We start from the raw sequence: 24,455 nt of genomic DNA on the forward strand, positions 1-24,455 counted from the left end.
CGAGCTCGTCTCCATAGGAACAGGAATGTTTACGCTGATTGTTCTGGTGAGTATCCGCCTGTGGTGAATGTTGAAGTTATAAAACTACTTTATATACTTGCACAAATGTATGCCATCTTAAATCTTACTCAGATCAAATTGTTTCATTGTCCTAATGGTTTAAAGCAACCAAATATTAGTTCAACGTTTTATTGCAAACGTTCAGTAATCAGGTCATAATCGTTTACGAATTAACGTACGTTTATTTATCATGCTCTTTCCCTTCCTTCAGTGTATCAGAGCATTTGAATACTGTATGAGTTTGTTTAACGTATGTAGGACTATATTTATTTATATGGTTACACTTTATTTTAAGTGTACTTTTAAGTAGGCTACTGAGTAATATTAATTAACTACATGTAGGCTACTTACTATATGTTCACGGTTAGGATTAGGGCTTGGTTTAGGGTTACTTGAATGTAATTATGCATCATTTATTGTTTTTAGAATAACTTAGTAAGTACGTGTAACATGCGTAACAGCAACCCCTTAAAATAAAGTGTTACCATGTATTTATTTCCAGCTAGGTTCCCTCCAGTATGGACACACCGAATGCACACCAGTGATGAGCTTTTTGTGCTCAGCTCTGGAAATAGCGGCCTCATGGACAATTTTCAACGCCAACAATCTGTGTGGACTTTAGTGAAGGAAAATGTTCCCTGCTCTGAGCTTCCTGAGATCCGAGCTGTCCTGGGAGAAACACTGATTGATACGTACGCAGAGTTATATTCAGAGGTAAATAAGTCATATTTATGCATCAGACTGTCTGGCAAGACAAAACAAGTGCTTGCTGAAAGTACGTATATGGTAGGCATATAATTTAAAAAATAACTGCAAGGTCCAGACTACATAATTCATGTCATCTCCTTTTGATGTTTAATACATATTTTCCTTTTGAACGGCAAGTGGAAACATCCCTCGAGGTGGTGACTGCATATTTTTTATTTATTTATTTAAGTTAGATTAGGGTTTGGTAACATATTCTTTTAAAAATTTGTGCAAAAAAGCAATACTTTTTAGAAAGACCTCAGAGAGCTTTGCTTAAAGTTTTTACTTAAAGCAATTTTGTGCTCTGCATTCATATGCATTTGTGTTTTATAATTTTATGCACTGAATTAGAAAAAGTCTCCATGAGCAAGTAAGCTAGTATGCACTGATGCATAACTCTAAACCGGTTTTGAATTACAGCTCCCAAGAGTGCATTATCTAGCCGATCCTAAGTGCATGGAATGCAAACCTTACTTGTTTCAGATCCGACGCTTTCGAAGATAAATTGTCTTTTACAAACTGCATAGGCTCTCACTATATGCAGACAGCAATGTGCATATGGAAATAGTGGGTGGAAACTTGTCTATGGAAGACGTATGTGATTCCTCCTTCCTCTAAACACTAAATAGGATTTATGACCTTCTGTTTAAAACCCCCTCTGGATACACCAGATACGGACTTCTGAAAGTGTGTTGAAGCTAAAAAATCAATGCAAAGAAAAATAGTCATCATGATAATAAATTGTCTGAGCAAATGCAACCAAGGCCTTCTTCGTACCTTGTCAGTAAGTCTGGCGGTAAACAGTTTTTACATTTTTCTCAGTGCAGCCTTTTTTAAATTCCAGTAATGTTTATAACTAATATGACGCAGACAAAGAACAAAACTAAGAATCTTGTTTCTCTGTCAGTTTCCCTCCCTCCCTGTCTCTCTTTTGCCTCAGAGCTTATCCCTGAGAAAATGTATTCAGTAAAAAGATGAAAGTCAATAAACAAGAAAAGAAAAACTTTTCTCAAAGTTTGCATTAGCTCACCTACATTTTTAAGCCTGCATCCTCACAGAAATGTTTCTCTGGTGGTTCTGCACATCAAACCTGGTTTTGCAGAAGCTGCAGTGGAAATAAGAAGAAGCTGCCCTGTGTTCAGCAGAGTTACTTAGGCTTGAAGTTGGTTTTATGCAGGCACAGCAGGATCAAAATTCTCAGGGAGCTGGTTTTACTCTGCCTTGCATTGCCTTCGACAAGCTTTGAAGTGTATTTTCAGAGTCCGAGGGAAACTTGAAAGTCCCAAGACAGGTGTGGAGATTGGTAAAAGTGTGCAGACATTGTTTGCCAGTGCCGTGACAGGTTTTCATTTCCCTCTCTGGCTTTTCACCTTGCGTGGGGTGTTTGTGAGAATAACACATGGATTTTTCCCTCAAATTTCCAGTTTCTTGCACACAACTCATTCTCTTCAACTCATCAGAGATTAGAGACACGTGTGATGGGATGTTAACCAACTGGCTGCATTTCTCTAGTTGTAGAGCACCTTGTAACAGGGATTTGGAAAGTGCATTTTATACAAAGCTGAGCCAAACAGCGTTCTCCTGTAACACTTTACTCTGCTGACCTGTTCTAGGTGGAGATGTGGGAGAAGATTTGGCAGGACCTCCGTTGCTCAGAGAAGGGCAGCAGGCCAGAAGCCCCCATATTCCCTCTGGCTGACCCCCCGGCTGTTAAAGAGCTGCTAAAAGCAGAGATTCAGTTGTTGCTGCTCACACTGAGAGAGAAAGCAGCCAGACAGGGCAGGTGAGGAAGATACAGCATTAGAACATTACTGTTGATACTCTACTGTTACACCGACAGACATCAAGCCTCAAACACTAATTAATATCTATTAAAGCTAAGAAAATTAACATGAACTATCATAACTCTGTGAGACGTTGGGTGAATATTTTTATATATAATCTTTATATTCATTAAAGATTATTCAGCAGTTAATTAAATATTAGTTTTTTTGAGCATTGGATGATGGGTAATCTAAAAAAAACAGTATAATAATATCCAATATCAACAGATACCATTCAATTTAAAAATCAATCAAAAACCTATATTGGACAAAAATATCATGCCTCCCTACAATGCAGTAATGGTTTGATGTAACTATATTACTTATAATCTTAACTGTAACTTGTAGTCATTTTTAAAATGAACATTTTCAATAGATTCCAAATGAGATGTTCCATTTGAAAATTTACTGTTAAGTCTCCTTTACGGATCCCATGTAATAATTGCTTTCCCTCACTTGACCAATGAATGTTCTGACCTTAATGAAGACCCCAAGTATTATTTTCAGCAGACTGGGAGTGAGATCATAGGTCATGGTTTTGCTTTTGTAAAGCAGCATTGCTTTAAAGAATGCTTGCTGATAAATCACTGACTTTTAAAGCTAAAGACCAGACATAGGAACACATCACAAAAGGACTGTTTTAGTAAAATGAAGTGAATCAGTTACGTCAGCAGTAAAGAATATGCTTGGTTTGTTTGACAGGACATGTTCTGTTTGCCTTTAAATTTGTAGCAATTAATGATTACATTTCAATTTGTTGCCTAGTGACTTGTCTTTCTTAGGGTTCTTTGTTACAACACAGACTTTTTGTGGCTCGTTGTCTAATATAACAATGCACTGGGAAGAAGATATTTACAGGTACCAGTCAGGCAGGAGAGGCAATCTTCTCTCAGCAACCAGCTAGACAGTGAAAAGAATGTCTACACAATGCCTTCTTTTGAAAGGTTTTTAATGTATCACAAAGAAAACATTACTAGTGAGGATTTCATGGGTTAAAAATTTACATTATTCTTTTCAGAGGCTGTAGATCACGTTTGGGCCGATTTATACTTCATTCTTAGTAGATAAAAAGCTCTCTTTTCAGCCATGGCTTATCAGGAGCAGGTGTTTGGCAAGTACAGTCCAACAGAAAAAAAAACACTTTAATTCGTTCTCAGATTCCTGAAACAAATTGGCTTCATCACCCAGAAACAAATGTTGCATATGAGCGTTGGGGTGTAAACTTGTTTGGTTTCAATTTCAGCTTTTGTTTGTGTGTTACCAAATTTCTTGGGAGACGTCATTTAGCTGTTGATCTGCTTTGAGGACAAATCTGGATTATTCTCTTTCATATTGCTCCAGGTTTGGAGCTTTCCCGCCACCTGATGCTGGCCAAGGCAGGAAACCATTGACTCAATGCTGTTTTAATGGGCAAGAAAGCTTTTGAAAGGAATTGATTTAATGGATCTAGTTAGTGCCACTTTTTTCCCCTCTCGGCCGATGGCCACCCCTCCCTCCTGTGTGGTCTAAGTCCTTGTCTGCGTGATTTGTTGTGGCTGTATGGAGTCAAGCTGCACCTGTTTCTTTATGCTAGGTCTCCTCCGTTCAATGGGCATTAAAAGAGAACCTTAGTTCATGTGTGAACTGCGAGCGGCTGAGACTTTAAAAAGCCGACCAAAGGAAGGTTCTTAAATCTCTGGAGAGTGATACCACAACAATCAGCACAGGAAGGCTGGAAAGAGATTGTTGTGTGAAAGTTGTGTGCACTGCGTATTTCACATGTAGGTAATTTATCAGTGCAGATGGAGAGGCGGTTTTGAAAGGGCCTCTTTTTTTTTTTTTTACTTCGATACACTGAGGGATTTTTCTTTTCTCCTCTTTTTGATGTGGCGGCTTCTCTGTGCCATCTTTGTTGGCAGGAGTGGGTCTCCTCCCTCCTCTGTGAACACCGCTAAGCTGCTTACTGATCTGGGCCCACAATGTAGCCTCTGTTCCTGTCAGTACATCCTCTATATGCGCCGAGCAGAGATGGGCGTCAGACCTCTGCTTGTATCGCACGCATTCAGTCAGAGATGCTTGTTAACGTCTTCTGGATCTTTTCATCAGGCTACAAAAGTCCCACAAAGATGTAAACTGTATCCTGTCAGTGCTAAAGAAGAAAGCGGGGAAGATGTGAGCAGGGGTGGGCTGAAATTGATACACAGCTTTACGGTCTGAATAATGGCTGCGAGTGAGAAAGGACCATCTGCTTGCCTCATCTTTGTTGTATTTCTGGCTATTCAGATGTTTTCCTGCAATATAGCTCTTCTGCCTCATATGTTTGTATTAATAGTTTAAAAGGAAGTAGTTAAAAAGTTCTTGTTGTTTATAAAGGATTGAATGGAAATGCTTAATGATGGCTCAACTGAAGCTGTCAGTCTGTAATCCTGAACACATTTATGCTTCAATTTAGATGTATTTATTTAATGCATTTCCAAATGCAAACCTTTGTGTTTATTTTACAATAACATTTCAAAGTGAACTGTAACATCAAGTCCAAGCTTGATTTATGGTTAGAAAACTTGGCTGAGGATAAAAGGCCTTTGCTCCCTTGTTGTGTGTTCACTTGTGCCTTCATCCTATCTCATGCACTCAGTAAGGCTGTTTTAATATTGCTGCAAGGACTGAGAGAGCTATTTTATTTCTCACTAAAATATCAACATACCGTTCTTACTATTTGAGATAATAAAAATGATTTGTGATAGGCAATTAGATGGATGATGGATGGATGGATGGATGGATGGATGGATGGATGGATGGATGGATGGATGGATGGATGGATGGATAGATAGATAGATAGATAGATAGATAGATAGATAGATAGATAGATAGATAGATAGATAGATAGATAGATAGATAGATAGATAGATAGATAGATAGACTCAATAGTCTGCTGTATTATTAGTGCTGTGTTTTCAATGGACATATGGGGTGCTGAATAAAATGTTGCATGTTCCAAGAAATTCTAAAGTCTTTTAAGTAAGTAAAACCAGTTTGCTAGGTCAGTGTTTCCCAAATGTTGAAGGCAAATATGGCACCCCTACAGCTCCATCAGTAAGGCTTGACACCAAACCAGAAATGTGTTCCTCCTAATTGATATTATTTTGTATATAATTCAGCATCTTGTTCATTTTTAGTGCACTCTTAAACAAGAAAACAATCAACACTATGAAGAAATGGACTCTCCAAATAGCTTCTCTACTTAATGAGACACCTGAGCTATTTTGCCTTTCAGACGTTTCTTGAAAAAGTCCTAACAGTGCATTTGTTTATAAATTAAATCCAATTAAGTCAAAGTTTTTGTTCTATAATTTTAACAAGGCAAGTCACTGTTTGGGAGTCACTGTGGTAGATGATCACAGTGAAACTGTACTGGCACTGTCCACTTTCACCATTCTGCCATTCTCACTGTCAGTAAATGTGTCTCAGGGAAGAGGAGGTCATGGCCCAGTACAGTCCTAGTGTGGTGAGTTACACACTGGGCAGCAGTAGCACACAGAGACAAGGGAGTCCAGGCAGCTGGTGTGAAACGAAATCACCTTCCAGGCCCCCGTCAAGTCTGAGCGAGACTAGAAGCAGGTTGGTGTTTCAGAAATATGTATCTGTGAGTGTAGTTCTTCATGAATTATATTGATAATATTGATTAATGCTCTTTTTTCAGGTCAGTCTCCAGCCTCTCATCTCACTCCAGCTGTGAAGAAGAAATCAAGGCCTTGAGACACAAGTTAAACATCACCCATATAGATGAGGTTGTGACCCATCTCAGGTGAGGGCATGTGGTCTCTTTAGTCAGTAACTGAACATTTTTGCACCCTTGAGGGAACTGTGGGAAGGGGCACCATTCGAAGGGTTTCTTTACATGAAAGTGAGGGACTGAATCACTTTACGAGGTAGTCACTTTAAGGAAGTAATTTTGCTGTCTTGTTGTCTTTGGTGGTGCATTCTCACGGTTTATTTTAAAAACATACCTGGCATTTTAAAATGATCAGTTACTCAGACATTATCAGTGGGAAATATTCCTCACATATTTGTATTTTATCCTTATGTTTACAGAGTGTCACACACAAAAGCCTCTAAAATAAATATTAAAAATTCATACTTTTGAAATAAATGTTAAAAACTGCCGTTGTTTTTTAAAAGAAATCTGCTCGCCAAGTCTGCATTTCTTTGGTCAAAAATACAGTAAAAAGAGTAATATTGTGAAATATTACAATTTACAACTCTTTTCTATTTAATGTCATTTATTCCCGTCACAATAAAACTGATTTTTCTATAGCCATTACTCCAATCTTCAGTGTCACACGATCCTTCAGAAATCATAATCATATGCTGATTTAGAGCTCAAGATACATTTATTATTATTTTCAGTGTTCAAAACAGTTGTACTTAATAAAATGAAATTTCAAAAGAACAGCATTTATTTGAAATATTTTGCAACATTATGAATGTCTTAACTTTAATCCATACTTGCAAAAGAAAAATATGAATTTTCAGCTACACTTACCACTTTAGATTTACATTCTATAACTATAAGCAACTTTGCAGCAACATGCTAACTGACTGTCGTTAATTTGCTTCTACAGGTCAAATAACTCTCATTAGAGTATTAGTAGACTGTTACATTAGGGTTAGTAGAATAAGTTGATGTACTTGCAAAGTTACTTCTAGTCAGTAGAATGTCTGTTGGGGGACCATCAAAATAAAGTGTTTGCAAATAATGAGCAGACAATAATTTATCTAAGACTTGAATGACAGGTAGTTGATGTAGTTGCAAATTTAGTTATAGTTAATAAATTAAGCAACTTTGCAACTACATGTCAACTACCATTTCTTTTTAAATTATACCGACTTCAAACTTTTGAACAAGTCAATCTGTCTGGATAGCTATATGTGCTGCACCCTTCAGAGAGCTCACTTCAAGTGCTCTGCCCAGAAATGCTCAATTTCAAATGGAAGTCACTCAGAGTGCGAGTAAGTGCTATTATAACTGAGGATTGCTTTGAGCTTATTATGAAAACTATGAACAACACAGTAAAATTTCAGACCTAATTCCATGCATACATCAAATGCAATTACTTTTTTATCAAGCAGATAATATTGGAATAATTTGTTTACACCCGAGGCCATGTACATAATGTAATGACTTTTTAGCCAGCAAGATTGTCTGTTTGCAGTTTGATCCTGTTGTGCAGTGAAGTTAATATTGTGGAACACACATTCCTCAGGGCAGAATTCTCCCTTCTTTGCTCAACATGTGCTCATGCTGATGTGTTGCCTCACCGTCCTTGCTTTTTGCCTCTTTCCAAGTCTGCTCATGCTCATGCACACCTTCATCTAGGATTATATTACCTACTGCTGGTTTGAAATCGGTGTCTACATTTTGAATTTGAATTCTTTGTAAGTGCATACATATGCTACCAATCAAATGTTTGGACACACTTGATTGAACTAGTTTCTCTTGATCTTAAAAAGCTTTTCATCAAAAAAAAAAAACTTTTCTTCTGAAGTCATAAGCTTAAATGCTTGATATTAAATTGGCTACAAAATTAGTTCATTTGAAATTAATAAAATAGTTAGTAATCAGTTCACATTATTTTATGAAATTATAATTAATTTATTATTATTTAGTATTTGGTATTAATTAGTATATATATATATATATATATATATACAGTGCCCTCCAAAAGTATTGGAACAGTAAAGACAAAATTGCTCTGTTGGCTGTGGAGTCAAGACATTTACAAATATGATTAAAAGATGAATATGAGACAAAACTACAGAATGTCACATTTTATTATTGGGTGATTCAACACAGATGTTTTACCAGCTAAGAAGTTCAGCACTTTTAGAGTTTCATCCCTCTATCTGATGTGAGCATAAGTATTGGAACAGTTGCCTCACAGCTCTTTCTAAGTGATCAGCTGTGTCCTGTTGCATTAATTCTTCAGATATCAAAAGCAGGGAATGTGTCGTATCAGTTATATCCATTACTTCTGCATTCTGAATCTTGCATTCGATGATGACACACACAAATCAGGATGAAGACGAGGGAGCTGACTTTGAGAGAAAAGCAAGCAATTTGGATGCTAAAAGAAAAGAGGAAGTCAGTTAGAGCTCTAGCAAAAACAAAGGGCAGAGAAATCAAGAGTTTGGAAACCACCAGCGACACCAGCAACCAACAACGACCTGATCGGCTGAGAAAACAACAGTAGTTGATGACAGACAAATCATAAAAGCTGTGAAAATTAACCCTAAAAGACATGTCTGTAAAATCACCAACAACTTCCAGAAAGCTGGGGTGATGCTCTGACAATCTACTGTCCTCAGGAGACTTTGACACACAATTACAGATGCTACACAGCAAGATGCAAACCTCTGACCAGCACCAAAAACAGAAAGGCAAGATTAGAGTTTGCAAAAAAGCACAAAGGTGAGCCAGAAGAGTTTTGGAACTGTGTTTATGGACCGATGAGACAAAGATGAACCTTTATCTAAGTGAAGGGAAAGCAAAAATGTGGAGAAAAAAGGGAACTGCAAATGATCCCAAACATACAGCCTCATCTGTAAAGCATGGTGGAGGTGGTGTCATGGCATGGGCATGTATGGCTGCCTCTAGAACATGCCCTCTCAACTTTACTGATGACTTAATGTATGATGACAGTAGCAGAATGAATTTGGAAGGGTACAAAACCATCTTGCCCACCAATATTCAAGAAAATGCCACCAGATTCATTGGGAAGTGCTTCATATTGCATCAGGACAATGACCCAAAACACCCTGCCAGTTCAGTCAAGGAATTTATAAGGGCAATGAAATGGAAAGTCTTAGATTGCCCAAGTCAATCTCCAGATTTAAATCCGATTGAACATGAATTTCACCAGCTGAAGAGGAGAGTAAAGGCAGAAACAAGCAACAATTGGAATTGGCTGCATTAAAGGCTGGGAAAAGCATTTCAAAGGATGAGACCAATAGTCTGGTGATGTCTATGGGTCACAGACTCATTGCTGTGATTGTGTGCAAGAGATCTGCAACTAAATAATAGTTTTTAATCTTTTATATTTGCCTTATGTTCAACTGTCCCAATACTTATGCTTACATGAACTCTAAAAGTGCTGTTCTTTTTATTTGGTAAAACAGGTATGTGTTGAAACGGCTAATAATAAAATGTGACATTCTGTAGTTTTGTCTTATATTCATCTTTTAATCATATTTGCAAATGTCTTGACTCCACAGCCAGCAGAGCAATTTTGTCTTTACTGTTCCAATACTTATGGAGGGGACTGTATATATATGCATTTCAGACCAAGATATATATATATATATATATATATATACATATATATATATATATATACATATTTTTTTTTCAAGTCACCTTTATTTATATAGCGCTTTTAACAATACAGATTGTGTCAAAGCACTTAACAGTATCAAATTGGAGGATAGAGTGTCAGTAATGTATAATAATAAGATTAAACACTCAATTTTCAATAAAAGGCATTTCATTATTGAATTCAGTGATGTCATTGTCTAGCTCAGTTTAGTTTAAATAGTATCTGTGAAATCAAATTGATGATAATCGCTAATATAAACTGCAGGTTTGAATTTATTTTTTTATATATTTACCACCCATATGTGTATATACTAAATACTGCTGTTTTTGTTTACATAATATATGTATATGTACTGTGTTTGTTTATTATGTATATATAAATACACACACATTTGGTATATATTTTGAAAATATTTACATGTATATTCATTTATTAAATATATATATGCATGTGTTTGTTTTTATATATACATAATAAATATACACAGTACACACTCATATTATGTAAACAAAAACTTTTATTTTGGATGCGATTAATTGCGATTAATTGTTTGACAGCACTAATATATATATTGAATTAAAGGTTTGAATTGGTTTATTTTTATTTAATAAAATGTATGCAATTTTATAATAAATTATTAAAGTTTTATTAAATAAGTATTTAACAATATTAAATAATATTCATTATTTTTTATTATTTACTAATATTTTTATTTACTAATTTTACTAATATGACCATTTCGTACTGCCTCAGTAGATCTTACAAGGGAAAAGACCCTCTTGAAGTTCCTCTCTCACTCTGTCTTTAAGCCTGTCTCTTTCAGTCCAACTTTCCAGAACTCTTCCCTTTTACTCTTCAGACCCCTTTCTCAACTCTTTACCACTCTCTCTTCCCTACCTCCCATCCTCTCCTTCTCCACCCAGCCAAGAGGAATGCAAACAGTACATCCTGCTCAGAAGGGCAGCGGGTATTGAGATAGAGGGAGGGGAACTGAAGCGAGCAGCCCAATCTATCCCTCCATCAAAACAAAAGACCTCATTGTGAGCAAATGATTACCAGACCCCGACATATGTAAGATTCCTTGGCCTTAAAAGAAAAGTGAAGGGAGTTTAAGTGACTACAAAGGTTATGTAACAGACAAGTAGGCCAGTTTTCGGTCCCCACTTATCTGGAAAAGAGTTCATGGTGCAGTGTCCAGTTCAGATAAAAACTTGTTTTACTTTTTATGAAGTACTTAAATGAGAAGCAGTCCCCTATTTCTTGGCAGTCCATAATGGCGTAGAATGTATGATAGTGGCGTAGATAGTTATTTATGGTTGCCATTATGAACATAATTATTTGAATTTTATTTGTAGTACCGCTTAAAATTATGGCTTTTTTGTTTGTTTATATTTTTCCCAATCCACTTAAAGTCTGTCGATTTAGACTACATATTTAGACTTGATCCTTAATAATAGAAGGTCTTGTTTGATTGACAGGTCAGTTATAACTGAAGAATCTGAAGCACTGAAAAGAGATGTGCAGGTCCTGCAGGTAAGGACTCATTTTGCCAATAAATACTGGTTTTGACTGCATTTAATAACATATTTTGAATCTGCATTGGGAGGGTGGAAGAATAAAAAAAAATACAAATAAAAAAATATTCTGAGCACTTTGTGGTTTCTGCATAGAAAAAAACATATGGCTTTCAGATTGGTCAATGATCAGATCTCCCTTCTGAGCTGCACCAAATTTTTTTTTATTGCGAAAGAAGGATTGCAAGACATAAAAGCAAGTTTCATCCTCATAAGGTTAGTGCAGATCATAGTTCATTAATATGGTAGTTTTCCAAACCCAGCTCCGATTGCTGTAACACTGTGGAACTGCTTTTGCGGATTAATCAAACTGCTTATTAATTGTTTTCAATTATCTTAGTTTGGTGCAAATGAAAAATGCAGAGTTGACTCTCCTTAAGTTTCTGCCTTTGGGAATGAGAGAGCTGCCCTTATATTTGCTTATATTTTAATTAAGAAAAAAAGTAACACTTTAGATTACAGTGTCCAAGTTAATGTAATTACCTACTTAGTACTAAATAGTACTTTTATTTGCTGCGAAAAGTGAAAGCTACAGTGTTGTACTAGGATCAGTGTTATTGTAGTATTATTTATATACTGTTAATAATATTTTGAATTTATCTGTTTGCTTTTGTTTTAGTTTTTTTATTTAGCTTAAACTTATTTTAATTTCCGTTTTAGTTTCTGTCATTTTAGTACTTCATTTTAAATCTTTTATTTCAGTTAGTTGCCAAGGCAACATTTTTCATTTTTGTACGTTTAAGTTTTTTCATCTAATATTTAGTTTGATTTCAAAATATTTGAAATCATTTTTAATAGTTTTAGTTTTTAAAAATGACTGGCTTCCAGATGTGACTTAATAAGCAACTAGTTAATAGTGAGAATTGGTCCCAATACTAAAGTGTTACTGTTAATGTTTATTTCAAGTAAATTATTATTATTTTGTTTTAGTTAGCGATAATAACCTAAGGTGTATCCTTCAGTGTATGTCTGTTTTTTTTTTTTTTTTTAAATGATAATATTAGAGAATTTATTCAATTCCCTCAGCCTAAGTGTGAACAATAATAATCAATTCTATCCTTAGCAATAACTATGAAAATATCTACTAATAACGTGTAATTATGTACAGAACCACTAAGTACTTTCTTCTATAATTGCACAGTATGAACACTAATGTTAAGTGTGAAATAAAGAACAGTTGTTCCATTTGATGTGTTACACATGCAGCTGGCAGCTACCATCATACGAGCAGCATGTGTTTTTCATAATGGATTACAAAGCAGTTCTACTATGTCTAAAAACTCATATGTTAAACTAGCTCCTAAAGATCTAGAGCTGATTGGTGCCGGAAGCTTTCCATCATTTTCCATGCAGCTAAACACTGATCTCCTCTCAATCAGCCAGAGGAGCTTCAGGTTTCTGCTGAACCTCATGTCATCCAAACTTCTCTTTTGTAAAAGTACAGAGCTCAGCCACAGATGCTAAGAAAATGAGAGCACCATTTGTTTTTGTTTAACACACACATGCACACTATTTGAAGCGTTCTATCTGGACGACTGGACACATACGGTTGACATGCTGTACAAATCCAGTCCACCACCCAGGGGCGTGTCTACGTGGTGGCCAGGGGTGGCACCGGCCCCCCGTGAAATTTGGCTGGCCACCCCAGGTGACCCCCCTACCAGATGTCTTGTGATAGGCTTGTTTTTAGTTAATTTCTAACTGCATCTGGCGTATCTTGGCATGTGTAGGCAGCTGCCTAGGGCCGCTTTCTTCTCTTCTTTATTAATTTTAGGCATTTTAGCGTGATCTAAATGACAAATGTCGAGAGCGCATAATGTTACGCGATCATGTAATGCGCGAGCACGAATCTCTCCACTCGCAAGCGGATTTCCTTCACTCGCACAAAACTGGACGTGTGCTTTTAAATCTACATTGTTCTTTTATGAATTGGCTCGGTTCTCACTCAGATATCGTGAGTATGCTCAAACGTTATCCTCGCATCACTGAAGACCAGAAAAGCTTTTTTTTTTCTAATTCAAGTGAAGAGTAGGCTTTTCTCACTAAATGGAAGCAAGCTGAATATAGTTAGCCTTCTCTAGTTATTAATTTTATTAATACTTATTTTAGTTAAGTGCTTAAATTGTAAATATGCATTTATTAAATTATTTTATGTAGTACATTTGTATTTTGTTGTTTTTGTATATAGTTATAGAAGCACATCAACCAGGTTCCAGAAATAATCACTAAGGCTGCTTCTGAAATAAGTGGGGGTGCTCTCTTAATGCACATTTTCACATATTTTGTCCCTTCTATTGCTATCAATATGCTGCTACTTCGAGAGCGAATCCCGCATAAATATGCAGATGTCATTCCCAAAACTTTGCAACGTGTGTGTGGGCAAAAAACAAAGTTCTACATTTTAAATGGATTAAGAATTCTAATGGCTTAGAAAGCTTGCAAAGAGTGCTCATAACCAATAAAGCTGTCACTCTTTGTTCATCGCGATCTCACAAAGTTCTGTGAGGACCAATGTATCTCACACCGTGCAATTAATAGCCTATATAATATAGGCCTATTAACATCGTGTATCCAACCCCTCCCCCCGGCCACCCTCTTTTAAGGCAGTGCCCCAGACTGGCCCCCCCATTTAAAATGCTCTAGACACGCCCCTGCCACCACCCACTGTGAAATCTCATCCTGCTACACGTTATGTTCTGATTGGCTGTGATTATGTCACACAGCAGTTTCACGTTCGGGGTGGACAGACAAATTACTTCTTGCTGGAAACTTGTCTCATCAAACTGCGCTGCTCTTGAAGGTCACCTAAATCGACAGGCACATTATTGACAATGCCAAACCAGGGCGTAGTGTTCCCTCTGGACTGGAATGTGTACTGTCACGTACCATTACATTTGATGCTGAAGAAATGAAACAGTTCCTCTGGCGTACATAGTCTTTGGGGAGAAGTCAATTTAATCTGAACACTGTTAATCAGAATATTAGCGTCAGCCAAGAATTTAATTTAATTTAGACCAGTTGTTCTCAACCAGGGGCCTGGGGCCCACAGGGGGTCTTGGCACAAAGAGGGCCACGAGATGGCTTTAAATTGTTTAAAATAATAAAATAGCTTCAAAAATCAAGACGTAAACTGACATCATATTTCTAATTCAACAGTTTCTTCCTTCAACAAGAACCACTAGACCAGGGTTTCCATAGTCTTGGTTTTTGTGATAGACCTGGAAAAGTCATGGAAATTAGTTTATTTGTTTAAAACATGGCTGTAAATGTGCCAAAATTAGCCAAAAAGGCTATTTTTCATCTGTAGACCCCCTTTAGACCTCATTTAAAAAATGTTTTTAATATTTTATTCAATTTCTGTTTTGAGTAAAATTATTAGTAAAATGCATGACTGGAAAATTAATGTAAAAATCATAAATTAATGAATGCATTGCTTATACTAGGTGAAAACTCTGAAAAACGTTATGAAATGATGAATTTAATTTGTTTTAATTTTAAATATTTACATATTTACCACAGCAGTGTTGAGATACGATTAGTTTTTGTTAATATTTTGAAATAGATGTTGTTTTTGTATTTTCAGTTTTTTTGTCTTTATTTAAATTATTATTATAATTAAAGTTGGTTTATTTCGTTTCAGTCATTTTAGTACTTCAATATCAAATGCCTTGGCAACTTGCTGAAGTCATTTTTATTTCAGTTAATGTGGTCACACTTTATTTTAAGGTCCAATTCTCGCTATTAACTATGCTTCATTTTCCTCAATAAACTCCTAATCTGCTGCTTATTAATAGTTAGTAAGGTAGTTATTGAGTTTCGGTATTGGGTTGGTTTAGTTATGTAGAATATGGTCATGCATAATATGTGCTTTATAAGTACTAATACACAGCCAATATCTTAATATTATCTTAATGGTAATAAGCAACTAGTTAATAGTGAGAATTGGTCCCAATACTAAAGTGTTACTGTTAATGTTTATTTCAAGTATTATTGTTTTTTTAGTTTTAGTTAGCGATAATAACCCTGACCCCACAGACATCCACTCAACTGTCTCTTGGCTATACTGAGTGTGTCAGAGGGCATCCTGTCTCCCTCTGCTCTTAGACTTCAGTGACCGGCCTCATAACTGTGGCTGTGGTATTTCTTTACCAGCTGGATTCTAGGGTTTCTCTTGCTGCCCACAGACCACAGGGGTAAAATTAATAGTCTCCTGTACGCTGGCAGTGAGGGCACTCTCCTCAGAAAGTGGAGCTCTGTTTGTTTTTGTTTCATTTAAAAGGATGAGAGTATAATGCATGTGCTGGACAGTAAGCATGACTCTACATGATATAGCAGTGACTATAAACCTGGGCAGCAGGCAGATTGGTGTAATAATAGTACTCCTCTGCCATATAACGTGGGCTAATGGAGATCCATGGCTTTGCAGCGAAAGCATGTGGTTTGGAGTTCAGTTTTAAGAGCTCTGTCTGTGGAATCATTTAGTGCAGTGAGCTCTGGATCTGCTTCAACCACACAATTATAATGAAGCTTGAAAGACAAAGCCTGATTAAATCTGTCACGTTTTCCATTCTGAATTTGATTCATCTTTTTTTTTTTATCTGTAAAGAAATCTGACCATTTATTCTTATGAATTTTAATTGGATTGTCAGTCATAATAATAAACAGATTATATATTTTATTAAAAAGCATCAAAAGTCATAGAAACTCTAGAGAATTGTGCTTTCATGTTTTATGGTTTCATGATTTTTTAAGTACTCTCTTATTCTCAAAGAAGCTGCATTTATTTGATCAAAAATACAGTAAAAACAGTAATATTGCAAAATACTCCAGTCTTCAGTGTCACATGATCCTTCCGAAATCATTCTAATATGCTTATTTGGTGCATATTAATTATAATAATGTTGAAAATAGTTGTGCTGCTCAGGATTATGTGATCAATAGAAAGTCTTTTCTGTCACTTCTGATCAATTTAATGTGTCCTTGCTGCATAAAAAAGTAAATTTCTTAAAAACAAAAACGTATTAACATTTTTAACATTTTGTGGTTTGTGTATACAAAAAGAAAAAGAAAAAAGGTAACACTGTATTTTAAGGTGTCTTTGTTACACATGTACTTACTATTATATTAACAATAAATTATGCATAATTACATGCAAGTCAAACACTAGCCGTAAATATATAGTAAGTACATGTAGTTAATTAATATTACTCAGTACTGAAATGTAGAATTATACCGTAACAATGTTGCCTTAAAATAAACCAACCAGCCTAAGATGTTGTGAGAGCAAAGCCTTAAAACTTAGTGGTGAAAATGAAAGTATCATGGTGGGAGTAGAAATCCTTTGACTTGTTTTGATGTGTTTTATCACAGGAAAACCTTGAGACTGAGAGAGCCAGTGCTCAGACACAACCTGTACTTCCAGAACCCAGTGTAGCAGGTATGTGATTGTTAATCTTGAGTTTTCATGCAATTCTGTATCAGACAAAAGCCTACTCACAGACTGAACCAAAACAAGACTGCATACACGACTATGCCCTGCAGTCTCTTTTGCTGAGCCATCCTACTGTATCATTTTTCCTAATAAACAATACATCATAATGACCATTAAATCATCTCGTTATAAATCTTTGAATGTCTCCAGATGTGAAGTGGCCTTTTGAATTGTGTATCACCACCATCTAGTGGTTCACCACTGAAGCACTTTTTCCTTTGGCTGATGAAGTGTCCTGTGCTGTTACTTTTGATTGTATAGACAATAACTCTTTCATAAAAAAACTTAAGATAAATCAGTAATTCTGCCGTTTTAAAGAAAAATGATTTTATAATCACTCATAAGCACAACATGTCAGACAGGTCAATCTGCTCAGACCAGAATGCTTTTCAATGAAAGTAATCAAGCAGAATTCTCTCTTTCTTTTTTAATAGAATTAGATTTTTCCCAAGGTGATTGTAAAAAGGTTTGTGGTGAAGCAGACTACCTATCGCTGATTTCTTGCTTTCTCTTTTGGCTTTCAGAGCTCAAAGAGGAACGGAGACTCATTCAGAGGGATCTGAACGAACAGAGTTTAATAAGCGGCTCCCACAACACAAATAATCAGAGTGCCAGAAACCCACAAATCCACACAAGGTCAGATCAGCTTTCTAGAATATGTCTTTGTATCTGTCTTGAGAAAAATGCAAAGTCATGTAGCTGATCCAAGGCTCTTTTGGAGTGTGTACTTTTAAAAATGAATGTCTTTTTTTTCTTCTTTTATAGGGAGACACGCAAACCTGCTCTCTCTGCAAATGATTTGGAGGGACTGAAACCATTAAACTCAACAGTTTCCTATTTGAAACCATGTCCGCCCAGAGACCTAAACCACATCAGGAGTAATCCGTCACTAATGAGCTCCTCAAGTGCTCAATCCACAATCCCTATTTCTGATTTGGAACAAGGGGACAAAGAGTGCAAGTACAGAGGAAATTCACTAAGAGCTTCAGCCTTCAGACTGGTTCCAGCAGCCTCAGTCAAAGCATCCGGATCAGTCAAAGACTTCTTCCTAAAGATGGAGGTGACTAAAAGTAGTGACCTAGTCTGTCTCCAGCCCGCTCCTCCAGCAGTGCAGAGAACAGCCAGCAGGGGACAGAGGGGGAGCAGACAGCTGTGTCTTCCTCAGCCTGACCATCTGCTCAGTTCTCTGTGAGAATCAGTGTATGCTGCTCTTCACACTGTCAGACATTTGAACTGTTCAATGTACATAGGAAAAAACACAAACCACAATCTGATCTTTAAAATAAACTTTATTTACCATTTCAAATTGAACAGTTTACAGCTGACACGACTAAGACAACTTCAATGCTGTTTGGCCCTAAAATTGAAAAGACACACGGTTAGATACTGTACGTTTGATAAAGTACTGAGCTCATGTCATTGTTCTTGTCATTCTACTTCAGTTTTATATTTCCATGAGCACAGAAGTACACACACACTATTGAAAAGACATTGCTGCTTTTAGGATGCAGGACATGGGAGAGAAATTTTCTGTTGCTTTCAAACATATTTTTAAAGTGTCGTAACAACATGAAAATACATGCTACTGTTGACATTAACCAAAGGAATTCACAATTTTAACCGAGATATGCTGAATCTTTTTAGATTTTTAATTAATACAGTAATAAAACTGTGCTCAATGGATAGTCCCATCTTGGACCTAGAGGTATTTGTGTTCATATTGTCCACCAAATTCTAGTATTTCTGTTTTGCTTGTTCCAAACACAGCCCTGACATGTTTCTTTTAAGGCGTATGCGTCACAATTAAATTTAGACTAAGAAATAGCCAGGCCAAATTAGGAGCAAAGTCCATTTAAAAGACATTATATACCCAAATAAAATTCTGTTATTCAGTTTTGATCATTTTAAATGCATTTCAAAAATATTAAAAGATCGTCATATGTGTTAAAACATTCTTTCCAGGTGATCAAGTGTGCTTACTCTGTTTCCTTTACATTGTGCATAATACATGAAACTGGATCACAGGTCAACAGAAATGTTCTTAAAGGGTTTGCAGCACTACAAATACACTTGTGTACAATACCGAGATGAAGATATAACATTGTTGGCTTTAGACTGTGTCCTCCATCAATAAATGATTTCTGTTTGACCAGACGCTGATGTAAAAAGCATTCCTGTATATTTCAAGTTTCAGTAAAAAGCCTTAGTTTGGCAATGAGTTTGAGATCAGCTGGCTTGAGGAGGTTTAGGGAAAAAAAACATGTAGTGTCACTGAACATAGCTAAAAAGGATTACAACTGATGGTAAAATACAGTTTTAGTACTATAAAAATAAAAAGGAAAAATCTCTTACAAAGGTAGATTCTGCTTGTTAAATGGCAAAAACGGATAATTACATACTGATTAAAATTACATGACATCAATAGTGACACTAACATAAACTAGGTTTGACTCAGCAGTTGAACATCCACTACACAGAACACTCTGTACACATAACATTAGCTACGTTACAAGAAGAAATAAGGTAAAAACAACTAAAAATAAACCCCACTACAGCAACCCACCCTGATAAAAACAGAAAACACAAACATACACATCAGTTCAGTTTTTGTCTTTCTTGTTTTTTACATTACTGTACAACGGAGAGAGGTGGGGAACAGTGCAAGAACGGCACTGATGCATAACGTGTCTATTGTTAAAAAAAGGTTTGCATGTCAAGGTCAAAATCCAGGTCTGTTCACATCGAAGTACCTAGAGACAGACACATGGTCTTCATGCCACGATCAAGGTCTGAGGACCACACATCGGAAAAATGAGAGGGCTTCAATCTTGTGCATTCACATTTCCAACAGCGATTAATCATACTGTACTACTGCGCATGTAGTCAGCTAAAGTGAACCAGTAAATAAAAGTGCTGTTAGTCTCACGACACCTAAACTGCTGCTCTAATCTACTGCACTAACTGTCTAACAGAGGAAAAGCTAGAGTTTGTGACCTGCAGGTATGGTTGTGCTAAGACCAATGAACCTCTAACTACTCCCCTGAGTGTCCGATACCTCCTGTTAGGCAGCAGGGTTACTTTTATTCTTCTCTCTTTTTTCCCTACTTCTTAAAGTTAGATTGTGTTTTGTATATTTTTGGATAAAATCTTAAAAATATATGTATATATATATCATACCTTCATGCAAAGATTAATAAAATGTACAATAACAATGACGTAGACTATTATGCCATCAGGTTTTTGAATACCGACTTTATCTGTGACCTTCTCCATCATTTTGAGTCATTTTGGCCCAGAAACAGTTAAAGAACAATCTCAAACAAATATAAAAAAACTTTCCAAAACATAATTATTTATGATCCGTTGCGGAAATCTAATGAAATGGTGCTGTCATAAAAACATCTAATTTGACATCTCATTTTTTTGATAGAATCTGGAGATTTATCCAAGCTTACTTTAAATAAGACATCAATTACATCTTAAGTAAAATGTAATGTGTTTACAGTGCATATATTTATGATTTTACTAATATGCACTTTTCAAAGGTTTTTTTTTTTTTTTTTGCAATGGACACTGAATGACTTTCCTGAGGTAAATGTAACGTCAGGTTTCATTCAAGCTGTTTCATTCACGTCTTTCTGCAACTGAAACATGATTACATAAGAGACGACAAATTTAGTAAGTTGTACTGCATCTTTCAACATACCTTCTGATGTTCAATTGTTTTTTTTTTGTGCTATAACTAGTAGTAAAGAAAAAGAGACGATCAGTTTGCTTGTGCTCCATGCTGCCTTTAAACTGAGGCAGCTTTAGCGATCTATGATATCAAAATGACATGTTGGAATTTCATAATTAAATTTAATAAAAGCTGCAATAAAGCATTTCTTTGCCTCATTCTGACTCAAAATGATAGAGCACGTTACATATTGCATTTCTCCTGGCACAACACAGGAGAGAAATACCAAATAAACTATTTTGACTTGACTATATACAGAGATTCACTGTTTAATCAGAAGTCTCAATATATGATGCATCAGCACATTAGCAGCTGCATTGCCAGACTCCCTGTTAAAAGGCGTCTGGCAACATCCCAGACAAATTCACAGTGTAACCAGGACTCTTCATCCATGTATATGTGCCACTACAACCGTATGCATCATAAGTAATGGGGGCCTTGTTGAAACATCACTGGAATGATGTGATATGCAGCATCTAGCCAATACCAACATGACCAAAATTCTCCATACCAGTATATCCCCTCTCTACAAAACCAAAATGAAACAGAATGCACCACATTACCATAAAATGCTGTGGTTTCTATCATGAAAATTGGACAATTTGGCCTTTTATTTGTCTAGCAAGTCTATTTAATGTTGTTTTAAAATATTAGGCCAAAAAAGCTAACTTCCCCAACGATTTCAATAACTAACCACAGTGATTTTTCACCTATGCTATGTTTACGTTTCAATGTTCTCTTAACGCACAGACAACAAAAAATACACACAAACAAACATAACTAAATCAGAACACAGGTCTGTGCACATGTTTTTGGTAACATGTTGAGCGGGGTTAGTGTGCATACTACAGTACTGAATCTAATGAAGAACTAGCTGCTTCTGTTATCGCACACACGGTCCCCTCGCTCAGGAGATGCCTCGGCTCGAGATGCCCGGAAGACTAGACAGATTTGCCCTTTCATGTGGAAGTTCCCACATGAAAACCCCTCTCCTTCATGTCAAACACTCAACATCAGCAATAAATCACCTCAAGGTGTTGGAAAATGTTTTGCAAAAAAGCAAATTGTGTGTAACCCTGAGAATGGGCTTGAGAAGTTATATGCCTCGGTCCAGATACCTCAGTCAGTAAGAGCTTAAGACCAAATATCCTTTGTTTTGTATTTGTGCTCTCACTTAAATGGAAACAAAGTTCATATTCTCTTGGCCTATGCTTATTTATCGGTATCAGCCATTTTACTGGAAATCTAGTCAATGGATAATACACATGTTCTGTTTTGTAGTTTTAGGTGGATTTTGAGTTATTACGGTGTTAAAAGGTCATTTAACATGCATTATATCATAAACTGGCATTACATTGATCCTCAGCCACCATTCTCTCAGACACCAACATTGGCCCTTAAAAACCCCATATTGGCTTGTGAATGAGATGGTCCCCAAACAAGAAAATGGGTACAAAACAGAAGCTGAAAATAACACTCCATTTAACAGTGCCATTACAACATTGCCACAAAGAATATTTGGTCTTCAGCTATTAAACCTGACCAGCACTGCCGCCACTATACACACGAGCCAAGTCCCACTGTAGCTCCTGCTGCCGCTACAGTCACATTTCCAGACTACTCAACACAGAGTGAAAATATTGTACAATGCGCTATATACACACTGCGTGTATGCAAACTTTTTTGCAACGTGTATGTCTTTTTTCATGTCTTTTAAAAAAAACTGCAGTATTAAATTATGTGAACAAAAAGAAAAAGGTTTTGGATGACAACCAATTTCTCTAGAGGTTAGATTTCATAAAGCCCTTACAATATGTAAAGGACTCCAGCGAGAGTGGCCTGTCCCGCAGTGTGGGAATGGGAACCGTCCTGGGGGGAGGGTGGGGAGGGGCTCCTCTATGCGCTTGGTGAGGGGTTTAATGTGGAGCCGTTGCTTCCTGGGATGGTCAAACCGATCTCATCTTCTTTCTCCTTGAGTTTCTCTTTACCCTCGTCCTTCAGGTCTTCTTTGAGAGGGCACACCTCCACTGACTCGGGGCCTGTAGTGGCGTATCGGCCCTTGCGGTGCTCCTGCAGAGCCGGGCCCCAGTCTGGGTCAGGCTTCACGGAGTTCTTCAAACGCTGCAGAGGTAAGAGTCAATTTATCAACTGTTTTGATGTAGGATTTACATATTTTAAGTTAAAACTAGATAATTTTTCAGGAAAATAGTAGTTGTTACCATGATTAACTTTTTTCTTAAGGCATATTTAAACCAAGAACAAAGTAAAAAGCAGACCAGATATTCAATGGAATGAACAAAGAGGAAATTTACTCCAATACTATAGGTGGCTTAATGCACTGGCTGTTCCGACATTTTCCAAAATAGTAAAGAAAATAAAGTTATGTCTGTACAAAACATCCAGAATAAACAAAACATAGATAGGTAGATAGTACAATACATTGCAACAAGTGCAGAAGCACGTTTTAAAGGAATAGTTCACCCAAACATGACAGTTCTGTCATTAATTACCCTCATGTCGTTCCAAATCCGCCTGACCTTTCGTTCATCTTCGGAACACAAATTAAGATATTTTTGATGAAATCTGAGAGCTTTCTGACCCTCTATAGACACCAACGCAACTACCACATTCAAGGCCCAGAAAGGCAGTAAGGACATTGTTAAAATAGTGCATGTGACATCAGTGGTTCAACTGTAATTTTATGAAGCTACAAGAATCATTTTTGTGCGCAAAGAAAACAAAAATAATGACTTTTTTCAAGAATTTCTTTTTTTCCCATGCAAGTCTTTTCGACATGCATGTGGTGCTGCTGACACAGGAGCCGTCGTTCTGATGTAGAACGTCTATCTCTCTTAGTTCATCGTCTGTATATCCTGGTTCAAATAAGTAAGGCTGGGCAAAAACATTGCAAGTCATCCTCTCTGTCGAAATCTTCAGACATGTTTATGAAGACATGTTTTATGTACAGTGTGCATCATCTTCTGCTTGTAAACAAGGCGCAGTGCATCCAGGTTCTATGTCAGAATGCCGTCTCCTACGTCATCAGCATCACAAGCATGCATTGTGGTACTCTCGTAAACGCATTGCAGAGACTGGCACAGAAGAGAAAAAATTGTTGAATAAAGACGTTATTTTTGGTTTCTTTGCGCACAAAAAGTATTCTCATATTTTAACAATGTCCTTATACTACCTTTCTGGGCCTTGAATGTGTCAGCTGCATTGCTGTCTATGCAGGGTAAGAAAGTTCGTGTTTCATCAAAAATATCTTAATTTGTGTTCTGAAGATGAACGTAGATCTTATGTGTTTGGAACGACATGAGGGTGAGTAATTAATGACAGAATTTTCTTTTTTGGGTGAACTATCCCTTTAAGGTGCCGATGACAACTCTTAAGGTGGAATCTTACCTCTAAAAATGTGGATCCTTCAGACACAGCAATCTTGAACAGAGCATAGATAGGTATACAGATGACTGAAGATAAAGCCATGGCAAACCCAATGATCAATGACCAGTTGGGGTATACATAGTCATTATAGGTAATAGGCTTGTACTGTATCACGGTGAAAAACAGAATAAACTGTGAAGAGACAGAGACAAAAAAGGATTAGATTGAGTGATATGGAGAAACCTGATTCAGGGGGAAAAACTGAATCAGAAAAACCTAAAACATACT

The 24,455-nt window shown here is 36.6% G+C and overlaps 2 protein-coding genes across 3 annotated transcripts in view; one reads left to right on the forward strand and one right to left on the reverse strand.

The window, feature by feature from the left end:
* The first annotated feature begins 19 nt into the window (after positions 1–19).
* On the forward strand, positions 20–19,210 carry ccdc24 (coiled-coil domain containing 24). The gene is made up of 9 exons (XM_079378586.1): positions 20–46; positions 563–774; positions 2,421–2,590; positions 6,078–6,227; positions 6,310–6,414; positions 11,461–11,515; positions 16,927–16,993; positions 17,572–17,683; positions 17,813–19,210. The coding sequence occupies exons 2-9, from the start codon at positions 592–594 to the stop codon at positions 18,237–18,239; spliced, it is 1,269 nt and encodes a 422-aa protein (XP_079234712.1). The 5' UTR covers positions 20–46; positions 563–591; the 3' UTR covers positions 18,240–19,210.
* Positions 19,211–20,610: 1,400 nt separating this feature from the next.
* The window catches only part of slc6a9 (solute carrier family 6 member 9), a 51,347-nt gene continuing 47,502 nt past the window's right edge, over positions 20,611–24,455 (reverse strand). For both annotated transcript variants that reach the window (XM_079378585.1, XM_079378584.1), the window contains 2 exons: positions 24,189–24,359; positions 20,611–22,904 (listed from right to left, as the gene is read on the reverse strand). In XM_079378585.1, coding sequence (XP_079234711.1) covers positions 22,680–22,904; positions 24,189–24,359 — 396 coding nt within the window. In that variant the 3' untranslated portion in view covers positions 20,611–22,679. The remainder of the gene's footprint in view (positions 22,905–24,188; positions 24,360–24,455) is intronic.

This window comes from Barbus barbus, assembly GCF_936440315.1.
Source record: "Barbus barbus genome assembly, chromosome: 26".
Lineage (NCBI taxonomy): Eukaryota > Metazoa > Chordata > Actinopteri > Cypriniformes > Cyprinidae > Barbus > Barbus barbus.